Source organism: Argopecten irradians, chromosome 10 (assembly GCF_041381155.1).
Source record: "Argopecten irradians isolate NY chromosome 10, Ai_NY, whole genome shotgun sequence".
Lineage (NCBI taxonomy): Eukaryota > Metazoa > Mollusca > Bivalvia > Pectinida > Pectinidae > Argopecten > Argopecten irradians.
In genome coordinates this window covers 17,794,994-17,809,950 of record NC_091143.1, presented here as the reverse complement: position 1 = coordinate 17,809,950, position 14,957 = coordinate 17,794,994, and the positions used below count along the sequence as shown (strand labels likewise).

Here is a 14,957-nt window from a genome sequence, read left to right as displayed (position 1 = left end):
CTTTTCAAACTTCAACTTCTTTTTTCTGCTGTTCCAACTTAAAACTTCTTTTCTCTGCTTTTCAAACTTTAAACTATCAAAATCAATATGCGAAACTAGGAACCTACATATGAAATTTGAAACGATCCCTTCAGTACTTTCTGAGGAATACCGGTAACAAACTTTAACTATCAAAATCCAAGATGGTGACCTTGTTAACTGATCAGTCTTAAAATGCAATATGCACAGCAAGGGCCCTAGGGGAACTTATATATGAAATTTGAGAAAGATCCCTTAAGTACTTTCTGAGAAATAGCAGTAACAAACCTCAACTCTCAAAATCCAAGAAGGTTGCCTAGCGCCCATCGTGTTTACCGATCTGTCCCGAAATCAGCATGACACTATGAGTGCCCTTAGGGAACCTACATATGAAATTTGAGACATATCCCTTCAGTACTTTCTGAGAAATAGCGGTAACAAACATCAACTGCCAAAATCCAAGATGGCTGCCTGGCGGCCATATTTTTTCCCCCGATCAGTCTCAAAATGAGCATGACACTCCAGAGTGCCCAAGGGAAACCTGCATATGAAATTTGAGACAGATCCTTACAGTACTTTCTGAGAAATAGCTGTAACAAACATCAACTGCCAAAATCCAAGATGGCGGCCATATTGTTTTTCCGATCAGTATGAAAATCAGCATGACACTGTACATGCGTGTCCTAGGGGAACCTACATATAAAATTTGAAAAGATCCCTTCAGTACTTTCTGAGAAATAGCGAACTGCCAAAATCCAAGATGGCTGCCTGGTCGCCATTTTGTTTTTCCGATCAGTCTCAAAATCTGCATGACACTACTAGGGCCCTAGGGGAACCTACATAAGAAATTTGTGACAGATCCCTTCAGCACTTTCTGAGAAATAGCGGTACCAAGCATTGTTTATGAACAGACGACGGACCATGGATGAAAGGCGATTTGAATAGCACACCACAATCTGCCAAACATCTGATGATTGTGGGCTAATAAAATGAAAATTGACTATAGAAGCGAACATGGTCCACAACTGTATCTTTAATGCGAGATATAGAATGAAAAGATGAAAGGCAATAAGGATGACAAGATGTATTTATTAACACATCTACAATAACAAAATAACTATATCCAACAAAAATACATGAACTGTACACATATACTCTCAGCTTCCTTACAAACTAGTTAATCCTTACATATCATTCAGCCCACTCATGGAGTAAATTAGTGTGACCAGGTGTACACCTTAATGTTCAGTTTTATCTTCATCAACATATCCTACTTATTCTACATGGCATGATAATACAGTATGCCAATGTACAAAATATGTACAAATAATTAGGTCAATACATATCACTCTCACATTATCTTCGTGTGTCCTACATGTATCTCTATTGAAATGTAAAATTTCAAATTATGTTTTCAAAAGATTGTACTAAAAATCTTAAAAAGCATCGATTTTTTTTTGGGGGGAAAACAAATACATTGTATACTGTATTCGACCCAAAAAGCCCTCATTTCCCTGTAAGTGCCTCTCCACTTTTTGAGGCCTCATTTCAATTGACATAATTGTAATTGGCATATAAGACCAAAACTATCAAAACTGTACATGTGTTTGTAATAATTTCGTATAATTAAGCACCTAAACATTTTTTTTTAATTTTTTAAATGCCCTGGGTGCTTATCAGGTCAATACAGTACGTTTCTATCGTAAAAATTCAAATAATTTGAGATTTTTGTCTATTGCCAGTTATACTACATAAGAATTACGGGTACCTTTATAATTAATTTGAAAACAGACATTTCATCATGTTCTGTTTTTATCTTACATGAACATATCAGGAAATCATAATTATCTACTGTACAGATATAGACAACAGGAATCTGTGTTCATTCCATACTTGTTATGGCAGTGGCATTATTATTAAAGTATAAGTGAAAAATATATGCAGAGCTCTAGAGACTGGAAACAAACTTACTTTCGAGCACATTTCACAAAAGAAAAACACTGAAAAATTAATTGCTGTAAAAATGCTTTGAGCTCTGATACATATATGTAGGACTCAAAATCACAAAAGTCAATCGCTGTGAAAAGGTTATTAAGCTTAACAACGTAAAATTAATTCGCCACAAAATAACTTTGCAGTATTAAAAAGAACTCTAGCCAATGAGATAAAGAGAAATAGCTATATACGTAATCTACTGCCTACTTAATACTACCAACGTTAATTTTGGAAATTAAATTTGATACTAACACAAATGCTTTAAATCATTATTTTCTTACACATGGCTCTGCTCAATAATATGGTGACATCACAAATTTATACAAGTCTTCGATGAATTAACTCCACAATATTTTCATAAATTGATAGTATACTGTTGAAAGGCTACATCAACTTCATATCCAATTTCACTTATAAGGTTTAAAATAATGAATTAGGATATTTATTCTGAAATCTAAATCAATTCAAGTTCACAAGATTTAAAATTTAATATTAAGAAATTAACTTTAGAAATCCACATCATTCTAAAAGTAAATTTAATCATTTTTACATATGAAGTATATTCTATTTTTGTATCCAATACTTTAAAAGATCTTACACTGTTCACTTCAATTGACGTTTTTTTTAGTTCTTCATTTCCTTTAGACTTTATAAACAAAATGATATAAATCTGATGTAGCTCAAACTCCATTACTGGTACAACATCACCCGGTCAAGGGAAAAAAAAAATCATCTGACCTTCTCCTTAAAACAATATTCAAGGAAATGAATCTGCTTGGCTTGTTAAACAATTACTGATGAAGCACCAACTTTAGACAAAATTAGGAAAAAATAACAAATTGCAAACATCTGCCTCATACACAATTGTGCTACAATATTAGAGACAAGCAGACAACCTTCAAAGTTGCACTGGGCTAGGATCAAAATTAACGACAAGAGGAACATAGAATATGTGGGGGCAGTTTGTGAAGAAACTACAAAAACGTCATACAGTATTTTACAACAGTACTTGATACTCCAAATCTTCAGCTTATCAAACTTACAACATGCAAAGAAGTGTAAAGCACATCAAAGACTTGAGGATTAAGTTCATCCACTTTACTGTACCCTTATCATCTGAAACTAGTCGTTTCCTTGTGGACATTTCTGTTATAAACACTCTCAAGTCTAAGGTAAGATATACATTACGCAATAATTAATAAAGACAAACCTGAATTCAACACAGATTAATATATGTATCATGTAATAATTGCAGAGGAAGGATGTTTTGGGTAAGTAATGGCACGACTGTCTGTTACTGTTGTGTAAAGTACTTCACAGAAGTTAAAATGCTGTTACAACATCATGACGTAAACTAATGATTTTCTGATGTTCATTTAGAAACAGATATTGGAAGAAACCACGAAGAGTAGTTACGGATATTTTTAAGTGTATACAAGATTTGGGAATGCTTAACTGTATAATGAAATGATCAAAATGAATGAAGGAAAACTTAAATAAATCTCTTCAAAATGTGACATATCCAGCATTCTATCCTAAAAATAACTCCAATGTTTCTGCTAATGTGCTAAAAGTGACTTGTGGTAGTTATAGCTTCACAATATTGTCATCATTCCATGCATTACCTCATCTTTGCATACTACAGAGTTATCTGTTCTTGCATGAAAGGTTGTTTGTTATTTCATCAGTTTGTGTGCGAAAATTACATTGTTTTCTCCGCAAGACAAACGTATGATGTAACAATGAATTCATAAATGTATGCAAAAGCAGGTAACACAATAATATGCATATATACAGAATGAAGACAAGGAAAATGCAACAATTATGTAATTACTTGAAAATAACGAAAAGAACTCAACAAAAAGACGCGTCAGAAAAAGTTAGCAGAAACAGAGGTAGCTTTCCTTACCTTCACTTTGACAAGTATGATGGTGCAGTGCTTCAATTTATAAAACATGTACCAGAATACATGTGACTTTGTGTATAATGTGAAACAGATTGACCTATTCTTAACAATTTTTTTTCATTCCTTTAAATGTATATTGTACATATTTCAACAACTCCTAAATAGATTTTCAGACGTAATAACATGTTGCAAGTGGACTTAAACAGGAAAAGTAGAAATACAATAAATAATATATTTCATAAATTAGAGAGTACTATTTGTCATGCACCATTACAAATTAATCTTAACTTCACTTTTAATAATTATCATATTTCTATAATAATAAATCTAACCTGCTATTAACAATATTTCACAAGATAAGAAAATTTTTTGGAACATCATGAAATAATTTAATACAGAAAGGCTTATTGCAAGATAATGCAAATTGAATTAATGGATGGATAATATAAAATGCAAAAGAAAAATGATCTTCAGACAGAAATGTTGTAAATAAAAAAGGCTATTTTGATGAATAAATATCTCTGTCATTTAAATTGAAAAGTATTTTAATTAAATTTCATTCTGCAAATGTTGATCTCCGCAACCTTAATATTGAAACAGAAATCGCAAATCGCAAGAAAGTAAGTAGCCGCAAAGAAAGTTGTTCACATTAATCGTAATTTACAGGTTGGTAAAGCACAAGCTATTCCAATAAAACATTTAATTAAGTCAATCAAATCTGTAATCTACATTTGGAAATGTACATGTGATATGACTATGTATATATATCTCCGCACACGCATAAAACATCAAATATAACTTGAAGAAAATTTTTTAGAGTTAACATAAGTGATGTTTAAAAGATCAAAGATCAATTGATCAATCTAGATTCACAGCACTAATTCAGAAAGTATATAATTTACTACTGAAAACTAACTTTCTTTCACGATTTACTTTTACGAAATTAAGTGGCTGTGAAAGAAAGTTGGTTTACTGTAAATGGGCCAATCAATGTTCATGTAAACTCTTTGACTGTCAAAGTTAATGACACAGCCAATCAAAAGGCTAGAATATCCATTCTCAAAACAGAAGATTACAGAATGTTATCATGGGAAAGCTTGAAAATGGCGGCCAATCACTGAAAAAAAAATTATGAATACTGTAGTCAATCTCTGCTTAATATCAAACTTTGCAGCGCTATCACTTTTTATGTAATAAGCAGTGTTGTGTATATAAGTCAACATTGATCACAGCTTCTCTACTGTGACACTGGAATTAGACACTCTGTCAAAGAGGAAAGATCTCTGGACTTTGGGTCTCAATACAGTGAAAGCGACTCACATTTGGACTTTGAACCTCGATACCATGAAAGTGACTCACAGTTGATACAATACATTGTGGAGTCTATAACCAGTTAACTACACGAACCTAAGACTTTAACAATGCCCTATCAACATGTCAATAACATTCCTACAGTATCCAGGTTACAATTAATTGCCTTGCACTTTAGTATCTTATAACTGAGGATAGAGCTACAACTCATATCAGTGGGCCAGCCAGCTGTCCGGATGCAAGTTTACTTGTGGCTATGGAGGCTTTGCGAGGAGGGAGATTTTCTGGAGTTGGGATGGCGTCACCAATGGATTCTTGTAATATCATCTTCTTTTCTTTTGGGGCAAGAGGAATTTTTGGGTTGTTCACCTTTGCTTGTGCCATCATGTAATCGCCAGAATCAAAATATTTCTGTTGAGAAAAAAAATGCAATGAAACTGGTTAACTGGAAAGTGGAAACCAATTAAATACCATGGTATTTAATTATTCTATCAAAATATCTTTGAATTCCTTGTCTATGGACTCCAAAAATACTATGGATCACTTCTAACAATTGGATTTCCTTCCAATAAGACATTTGTTTTAATCTATATTTTTTTACAGTAGCCCTATAAATAAAATACTGATCCATTATGTTTTAAAATTAAAACTCTGAGTCTGAATAAAATGAAAAACCTTTATCTGATTATGTCACATTTTTGGGGCCTGTAGCTAAATATATGGAAATAACTTTTATTAGCTTAGAAATTCATTGGAACTTCAGTACAATATTGAGACGATTTGAGGATCCTTTCAATATTTCCAAGTGAATATTTTTCAAAATAAAGGAAAAAAGCTTTTTAAATATACATATTTCTGACTTTACCCCTTGATTGAAATAAAATATTGTGTACAAGCTAAGGCTCTGAATTTATCAAGTAAGATCAGTAAAATCACTGCCATTTTTCTTCAAAAAAGCTTCTGAATATGACAATTACCAAGTTATTATAGTTACTTATTACAAAAACTAAACTGAATGCAATTAATTCTAAACATATTAAATGACTGTAAATTACCCTCTGCTGCATCCTCTTAGCCAACAAGGCAGATCCTCCAGCTTTGGAATTAAAGTTTGGATATTTGCTCTTTAATTTCTTTTCTTCTTTCTTTTCTTCCTGAAGCATTTCCTCCTGTTGAAAAAAAACAAACTTCATGTATATAAAATAATGATGTATTAATTTAACGTTTTAAAAGTATCTAATATTCCAATCAGACAAGCTGGAAGTTATTTCTGATGAAATTCTTCGTCAATTTTGGTTGTTAAATTTTACTTTTATATGGCTACCAAAACATTGCTTCTCGGATCCCCAACGTCTCAAATATAAGTATAACTAGTGGGACATAACATCGCTAATGAGTTAGGATATGGCATGCATTAAAATGAGTGCCAAATGTTTACCTGTAAAGACGGTTCATTCCCACTCAGCCAACATGTTATTTTTGCTATATAAACTTTACCTGAGTTTACCTGTGTAAAAGTTGGCTATAGTCTGTATCAACTATGTCGATTAATTCCAGGTGTAAAGGTAAAAAGGGAAGCAGAATTTAGCTTTATCCAATGAAAATATATTTCTTATGAAATTATAAATTTAAAAAAAAGGTGTGTACCAAATGTTAAAGTTTTTTTCTGGTTTATTTAATTAATCGGTAATTTACATTTTTTTTTTATTAATTTTAATATCTTAATTAATCACAAATATATTTGAACACATATGCTTTCTTTTGTTTTCCTATTTAGGAAAGATTTTTGGTTTTGATGTATTCAAGTAATGAAACCTGTTGTCAGTTTCTGATAAATTGCATATCACATTTACAATGTATATTTACAAACAAATTTACACTTTTTAGCTCATCAGTTTTCGGATAGCTATACATGTGTATAACAACGTCACTCCGACTATATATATGCTGCTTTGTCTCAATTTTCAGTTATTTTGGAAGAAGTTGACTTTAGTTTTTTATATTTGTTTCAAATTTTGAGAATTCATTAAAGTAAATAATGGTGTAACAATCTTTTAACATACAGTAGATTTAAGGAATCTACACCGACTGAGGGATAAATTAGATAATCATCAAAATAACACAGGCTTAACAGAGATTTGTTGAACATCTCATGACTAGAAGTATCTATACCAAAGGGATATCATTCAACTCAGGAAAAACAAGAGATCCCAGAGGGATCTTGGCGCCCACCAAAGAATGATCTATGTCTGACAATGGAAAGAGGGATCTTTTCTCTGCTTTTCAAACTTTTGCAAACATACTATATATAAAATTTGAGACAGATCGCTTCAGTACTTCCTGAGAAAAAGCAGTAACAAACTTCAACTATCAAAATCCAAGATGGCTCCTTGGCGGCCATCTTGATGATTGATAGGTCCCAAATCGAAATATGCACAACTAGGGCCCTAGGGGAACCTATATATGAAATTTGAGACAGATTCATTCAATACTTTCTGAGAAATAGCGATAACAATCTTAACTATCAAAATCCAAGATGGCAGCCTGGCGGCCATTTTGTTGACCGATCGATCCAAAAACGCATTATGTACAACTAGAGCCCTAGGGGCACCTACATATGAAATTTGAGAAAGATCCCTTCAGTACTTTGTGAGATATAGCGATAACAATCTTTAACTATCAAAATCCAAGATGGCTGCCTGGCGGCCATCCTGTTGACCGATCGGTCCCAAAACGCAACATGCACAACTAGGACCCTAGGGGAACCTATATATAAAATTTGAGACAGATCCCTTCAGTACTTTCTGAGAAATAGCGACAACAAACTTTAACTATCAAAATCCAAGATGGCTGCCTGGCGGCCATCTTGTTGACCGATCGGTCCCAAAACGCAACATGCACAACTAGGACCCTAGGGGAACCTATATATGAAATTTGAGACAGATCCCGTCAGTACTTTCTGAGAAATAGCGATAACAAACTTTAACTATCAAAATCCAAGATGGCTGCCTGGCGGCCATCTTGTTGACCGATTGGTCCCAAAATGCAATATGCACAACTAGGGCCCTAGGGGAACCTACATATGAAATTTGAGACAGATCCCTTCAGTACTTTCTGAGAAATAGCGATAACAAACTTTAAGTATCAAAATCCAAGATGGCTGCCTGGCGGCCATCTTGTTGACCGATTGGTCCCAAAATGCAATATGCACAACTAGGGCCCTAGGGGAACCTACATATGAAATACGAGACAGATCCCTTCAGTACTTTCTGAGAAATAGCGATAACAAGAATTGTTAACGGACGGACGGACGGACGGACGGACGGACGGACGGACGGAAGGACGGACGGAAGGACGGACGACGGACCACGGACAAAAAGCGATTTGAATAGCCCACCATCTGATGATGGTGGGCTAAAAATGTTAATAGTTTCAATGGTATTATGGCATCTAAGAGGTTTTTCTATGATTATATAGATGATCAAACGAAAACGATTCATAAAATTATAGTTTTACTGTTGTGTTATCAAACTATCTACTTATTTGTTTCCCATGTGTAATCTAGACACTTATATATATACATGTACATGTAAAGTGCGGTATATATATGTTCCCCGTTTTGTAAACCATTTGGCATTATTTTCTTTCATATTTTGGAAATTGGCTTAAATATATAAGTCTATATAAGATAATCATTGTTTTACTAGTATTTTACATACAATTTCTCAGCATCTGCATTTATATGAAAACCTATATATAAGAATAGGCTAATGAAAAATAACTATATTACAGCAGTATTAAAAAACAGTTTCTATCATCTAATTATAGGGGAAAAAATACATTTGTTAATTTAACTATAATTTTATATCTAAATGCTCAGAAAGCAAATATATATAGATTTACAAAATGATTGTTAGATTGCCATCAAGATGTGGAAAATTAACTATCTGTAAGTTTTGAATAAAATAATAGATCTTTACATGGAAAATGTGATTTTTATTTTAGAAAAATAATATCAGAATAAAAGTAGAGTACTAAAGTACCTACTGTGTCCTTATGGTACAAGTGTAGCACAGGTAAATACAGGTAAGTCATTTTCTAAAACAGACTATAACTTACCTGTAATTAGCCCCTATTGTTCTCTATTGTTCCTCCTCCTAATGTTAAAATAGGATATGTTGGCTGAGTGGGAAGACACCGTAAAGACATATCTGACCACAAATTAACCTATAGAACTCCTATAACCACTGTCGCCAGATTTGTTAACACAATAAAGATGCTTCACCACATCATCGCCAACATGAGATGTTGGGCCCAAGAGTTATTAAATCAATTTTGTTATAGGACTTTAGTGAGTTTTCTATATGTGAAGAAGGGAATACAATTTTGCTATTTGTTGAATTTGAAAGAAGATTTTTGAAGTTTAAAGTTACATAATGTATAACCTTATGGCAACGTTCGCTCCCGCCCCTCAGACCCCTGGGTGGCAGTCAGAGAAATTTTGTCAACAAAGTTCAGCCACCATCAATCTCATACTGATAATTCTGACAACATATGAACATATGACTCATTTCCAGAATTCCTATAACAAATGATAAAATTCTCAAAAATGTGTTTTCCTAACTTTTCCTTATATAAATTCAAACTATAAATATACTTGCATGACTGTTTCCACACAGGTGGAAAGGTGAGACCCAATTGCAAGGGTTATACAATTCACAATGTTTGGTAAAGGACCCAAGACTTTCTATGAGGAGTACCTGTATTTGATTCTACCATTTCAAGATTTTTGAAGTTTTAGCCTATTTGGCCCCGGCGCTCAGGCCTTTGAGGGTCAGTCATGAAAAAATTGTTAACAGGATTCAATGGCCATCTCATACTGACAATTCTGAGATTTAACTTCTACTTCTTAACTTTGAAGATAATGTCATGAGAGAAATATAAATGATTCAGTCGATTCCCGAAAAACTATATGTAAAATACTCTAATATGTGTATTTCAGTTTTGGGTGTAAACTGAGATCTAGAACAGACTTACATTGTTCAGAGGTAGACAGGACGATATGTGTGATGGGATCTTATTCCATTCAAATGTCATCCTGGGGAAGTATGAGTGATTTCTGTCCATAGTTTTACAGTGTGCGTCGTGTGAATTGTAATGATTGTTGATGAGTATGCCCGAATTGCTTGTTTGCTGGGATGAGTGATCCGTTTTGTTTAGAGATGGCGATTTGGTTATTTGCAATTTTGAACATAATTGCATTGGAAGTCTGAACTCTCCCTCATGGTAGATACACTAGATTCTCTATGTGTGTATAGATGTTCTTTATTCAATACATTACGTGCAGCCCTACATTCTACAATTTCAATTTTAGAGCTTTTGTGTTTGTGCACTGATTGTGACATTCGGCGAGGACTGATTTTCCTTTGCTATCCGCTGGCACAACCTCTGATGTAGCTTGCCGGTGCCAGGCTTACCGTCTTACTTTCTGAAGCGGGCTGTCATTTCATGAGCTGTGGTATTTTTGTTTTTTTTTTAATTTCTTCTAAATCTTTCATCCTTGAAGCAAGTACTAAACATTGTGAAATTTAATAAACTTTACCTTGGTGATCTTTTGACTCGATAAGACTAGTATTTGGCAAGAAAAGTGGCTTTTATTCTTGGGTCATAGGCTTCTCTTGTGGTGTTTATTAGTGTAAAAAGACAGTGAGAAATCCTTCCATATTATAAATCCTTGGTCAGTGTGTACTGCCATGACAATATATATATTGCACTTGATTCGTTGGAAGTACATCTTCCGTATTTTTCCCAAAAGCGTGTTTGTTCAAGTCTTGCTGTAAGGTTTCAGCATCACTGCCAGACCTGACAACTAAGTAGGCAATGGTATCATCACCACACAGACGAATGGTGGAATGTAGGCCTACACTACAGGGAACAGAATTATGTCCTATTACAAATGACTAAATAATGCTAAAATGTGTTTTTCATACTATATCAAACTTGATCCCCTCCCCAGGGCGAAACATGAGACCCCAAGGTCATATAATTCACAATATATTGAGTGATTTATAGGGACAGTTAACATTTATGTCAGGAGAACGAAAAACTGATGATCAATTTCGGCAAAAAACAGGGTCGTGGAAATAGTTTTCTAACAAGGTTAATTTCGTGACATTTTTTAAATGTCTTTGATATCTAATACTAAACAGACACTTTGTAGTTTGCTTTAAGCAACTGCTGTCGTTCAGTGTTACAAATAAAACCAGACACACATAAACTGTGTTTACAAATATTGAGTAGGCTATTTCGTACCCGTGTTGACATCTTCTTGGGGGGTGCTGGTTGAACGAACTCCCCTTTCGGCGTAGGTGATTCTCTCTGTTCTTCTTGACTGTCGCTACCAGTTTCAGTTTGGTCGACTGGCATTTGTTCGGTTGACAATTCTTCCGAAGACATGCTTGGTTTAACAAATTGCACCTCGCAACAAAAATCGAGCGCCACTTGCTCTCTGTACAAAAATATGGCGACTGAGTGACGTCACGAAAATTAACCAATCATGATCTCTGCAATTATTAACTTCAAAATGTCAGCTCACATTGCGTTACTTTGTGTAAATGCGATTTTAACTACCTTTTGGCAGTATATTGATTATTTATCAACGACACCATAGACTCAATAAACATATCAATTTCAGATTTATTTACCGAATCTTTATTTAATAGCTTATACATCAAGCTGTTTAGGTTTGTGAACCAAGGGAGGCAACCAAGCCGAAACACTCTCAAGTTTTACATTCAGACCAATTCGAGTTACTTCCCTTCAATCAGTTGATTTACATTCTTACTTGCGTGCTAAAGTATACTTTAAATTAGTGACATAATTTATTTGTTATTGTATAGCCTAACGTTCAACTTTTCACAGTGTTTTATATCTTATCCTCTCTTGGTATTTTGACAAAAACATGGTTAGCACCATATGCTTATTTTATGTAAAAGTAAAAGATTGGTTACAAACAGAAAAATATAGATTATCTACTGTAATATTTTATGTTAGAATTTTCGTGAAGGAAAAATATGGACAAAAAATGTCGATAGGTCTACAAAATCGAAAAGATCTAAAGAAAACATGGTAAAATAGGGGTAAGATTATGTTAGAGAGAGTAAAATTAATTTGTATTCATTTACTTTTATTTTTAGGACTAAAATAGATGAATACATAAAAAACTTCAACGATTTCTGACAGCATGTAAATGTAATTTGGTATGCATTATGTTTAGAGTATGGCCCACATAAAAAACATATACTTCAGGTAGGTCATGGTATCAAATTAAAATAGCATCTTTAAATATAGAGAATGACACACTGTATCTGGTGTCTATATAAACGAATGGTAGGAGAAAAAAAAGATATTCATTCAAAAGATTCGAGTTATTATTTGGAAGTGTATAATAATCTGCATTACCAAGAAGGTGTTGTGAATTATCAGCCACAATAGAAGGAAGGAGTGTTTTCCAGAAAGGATAGGATTAATAATATATTTTATGATAAAACAGCTGGAGTTTTCTATGAAACCGTCTGTAAGACAATGACTCACGACCAGCTTTTACAATAAATAAATTGTATGCTTGTAATAAAATACGATCTGCTTCCAATTGTATTTTTTCTAAAATATGTGTTTCAGCGACCACACACCCTGGTACATTGTATATTGGTATCTTTGGTGTTTTGAAACTCATGCCATACCTCACTGAATCATAAATGAAAATTGACTTCTCTCCTCCCAATGATTTTTCTCGCGTTTATGAATTTTCTCAAATTTTTAAAAGGTTAAAAATCAAAACATAAATATCAAGAGTGATAAGTCAAAAGTCAATAGGTTATATCTCGGTTTCCATGGTTTATTGACGTAACAAGATGGCGACAAATGCTGGCAATTTAGGCATTTTTCCGGACAGAACAGTTTATATTATCACTCCATTCTTGTAAATTCTAATTCATAGCCTTAAATCAGCATTGTATCGGTATCTGTTTGGCTGTGTAAGTTTAGAGAACATTCTGCCAAAAGATTATGGTAAAATAGACTTAATTAAGTTGTAAATTGATGCAGGTATGGAAATCTAAAATCAAAGATTTTGACTCCGCAAGAAAAGTTACGTTTACAATATGTTCAAAGAACATTTTAAAAATACGTAATACATTTCAACTTGTACATTTTATACTAACAAGCATACCACATGTACGATATTATAGATTCAGTTTACTTTCATTCCATTCAGTTTGAACCTAAAAAAAATTGATAATTTTAATAGCATTCCGAGTTTGAGAGTATCATGTCAGTCGTCAAAAGTTGGTTTCTATGGTGACCGAGTCCTATACGAAGGTTTTGTAAAACAGTCAATATAACAAGTCCGTAGATCCTTTTTGTTTACCCATTGACGTAATTTACTGTGCCTAACTTGACATTTCACAACTGTTTACACGGACACGTAATGGAGGCGTCTGATTGACGATGCTAATGATAATTGTTTTCAACACAGACAATGTTAACTTTATTGCAGTGGTTTAAGGATTATATCTAAGATTATTTATTATTTGAGTACAATTGAAGGGAGAGTGTGTTTGTTTTAAGTGATGATTGAAAAATTGGTCCTTATTTCTAAAAGGAAGCAAATATTATTTGGCATTCCACTTTAGGGGTAGTGCAAATTCTATGTTTCCAAAAATATTTATGATTCCCAATAAAAAGTAGGTATGGTCGAGGGATCCGAAACAAAGATACATTATAATACTAAACAAAATATACCTATCAATTCATATCGGACTAAATATTTTAATAACCCCCATTAACTGAAAATTAATAAGTCATGAAAATACACGTAATAATAGTTATGACAAAGGACCCGAAACAAACATTTACATTATAATAATAAAAACAAATCAGACTCATATATAGGACTAAATATTTGATAACCACCCATTAACTGAAAATTAATAAAAGAAGGTAATATAAAAGATGGTCATGGTCAAAGGATCCGAAACAAACATTTACATAATATAATAATACAAAACAAAATCAGACTATCAATTCATATAGGACTAAATATTTGATAACCACCCATTAACCGAAATTAATCAGTCACGACAAATAATGTCTAATAATAAATAGTCATCAAAAGCTATCTCGTTAGTCCATTTAGGATCGTTCAGGGTTCACTGGTAATACGAATACAACAGGGTTTGTGATATGAAATACAATGTGCAGATAAAACCAGCTGTTTATAGTATTAAAATATTTTACGTGTCATAATGTGATAGGCTCAGAGATCGCAAACAAATGCATCTTGATTGACCACGTCTTAAGGCACCGACGTCATTTCGCTCGCAAAAAATATCAAGAAATAAAAACTCTTGATTGAGACATGGTTGATTTGAAAGTGTGGGATATGAAGCAAAGAACAAAACTCTAAAAGATAATGTTTTTAAATCTTGTGTTCTTGCATGTTTCAAATGAGAACACAATTTCGCCTCTCCAGGATTCCTGTCATGCTTATTACCATTCGTGTACAACTCCCGACAATACGATCTGTCACTGTGACTACCTCTGCCGATGCAGAGCAGAAAAGCAACGAAAACATGGAACTGGATGAGTCACAAATATCGTTATTTGAGAACACAACCTGTAGATTTACGTCCTTTAAGGGAAATGAAAACGTCAGACGCAGGGCGTT

The 14,957-nt window shown here is 33.4% G+C and overlaps 1 protein-coding gene across 1 annotated transcript; it reads right to left on the bottom strand.

Moving 5' to 3' along the window:
* Positions 1 to 1,087: 1,087 nt before the first annotated feature.
* Positions 1,088 to 11,777, bottom strand: LOC138333295 (alpha-endosulfine-like). The gene is made up of 3 exons (XM_069281582.1): positions 11,543 to 11,777; positions 6,286 to 6,399; positions 1,088 to 5,641 (listed from the first exon to the last, which is right to left on the bottom strand). Exons 1-3 carry the CDS (start codon positions 11,684 to 11,686, stop codon positions 5,438 to 5,440), a joined length of 462 nt encoding a protein of 153 aa, XP_069137683.1. The 5' UTR covers positions 11,687 to 11,777; the 3' UTR covers positions 1,088 to 5,437.
* Positions 11,778 to 14,957: the final 3,180 nt, after the last annotated feature.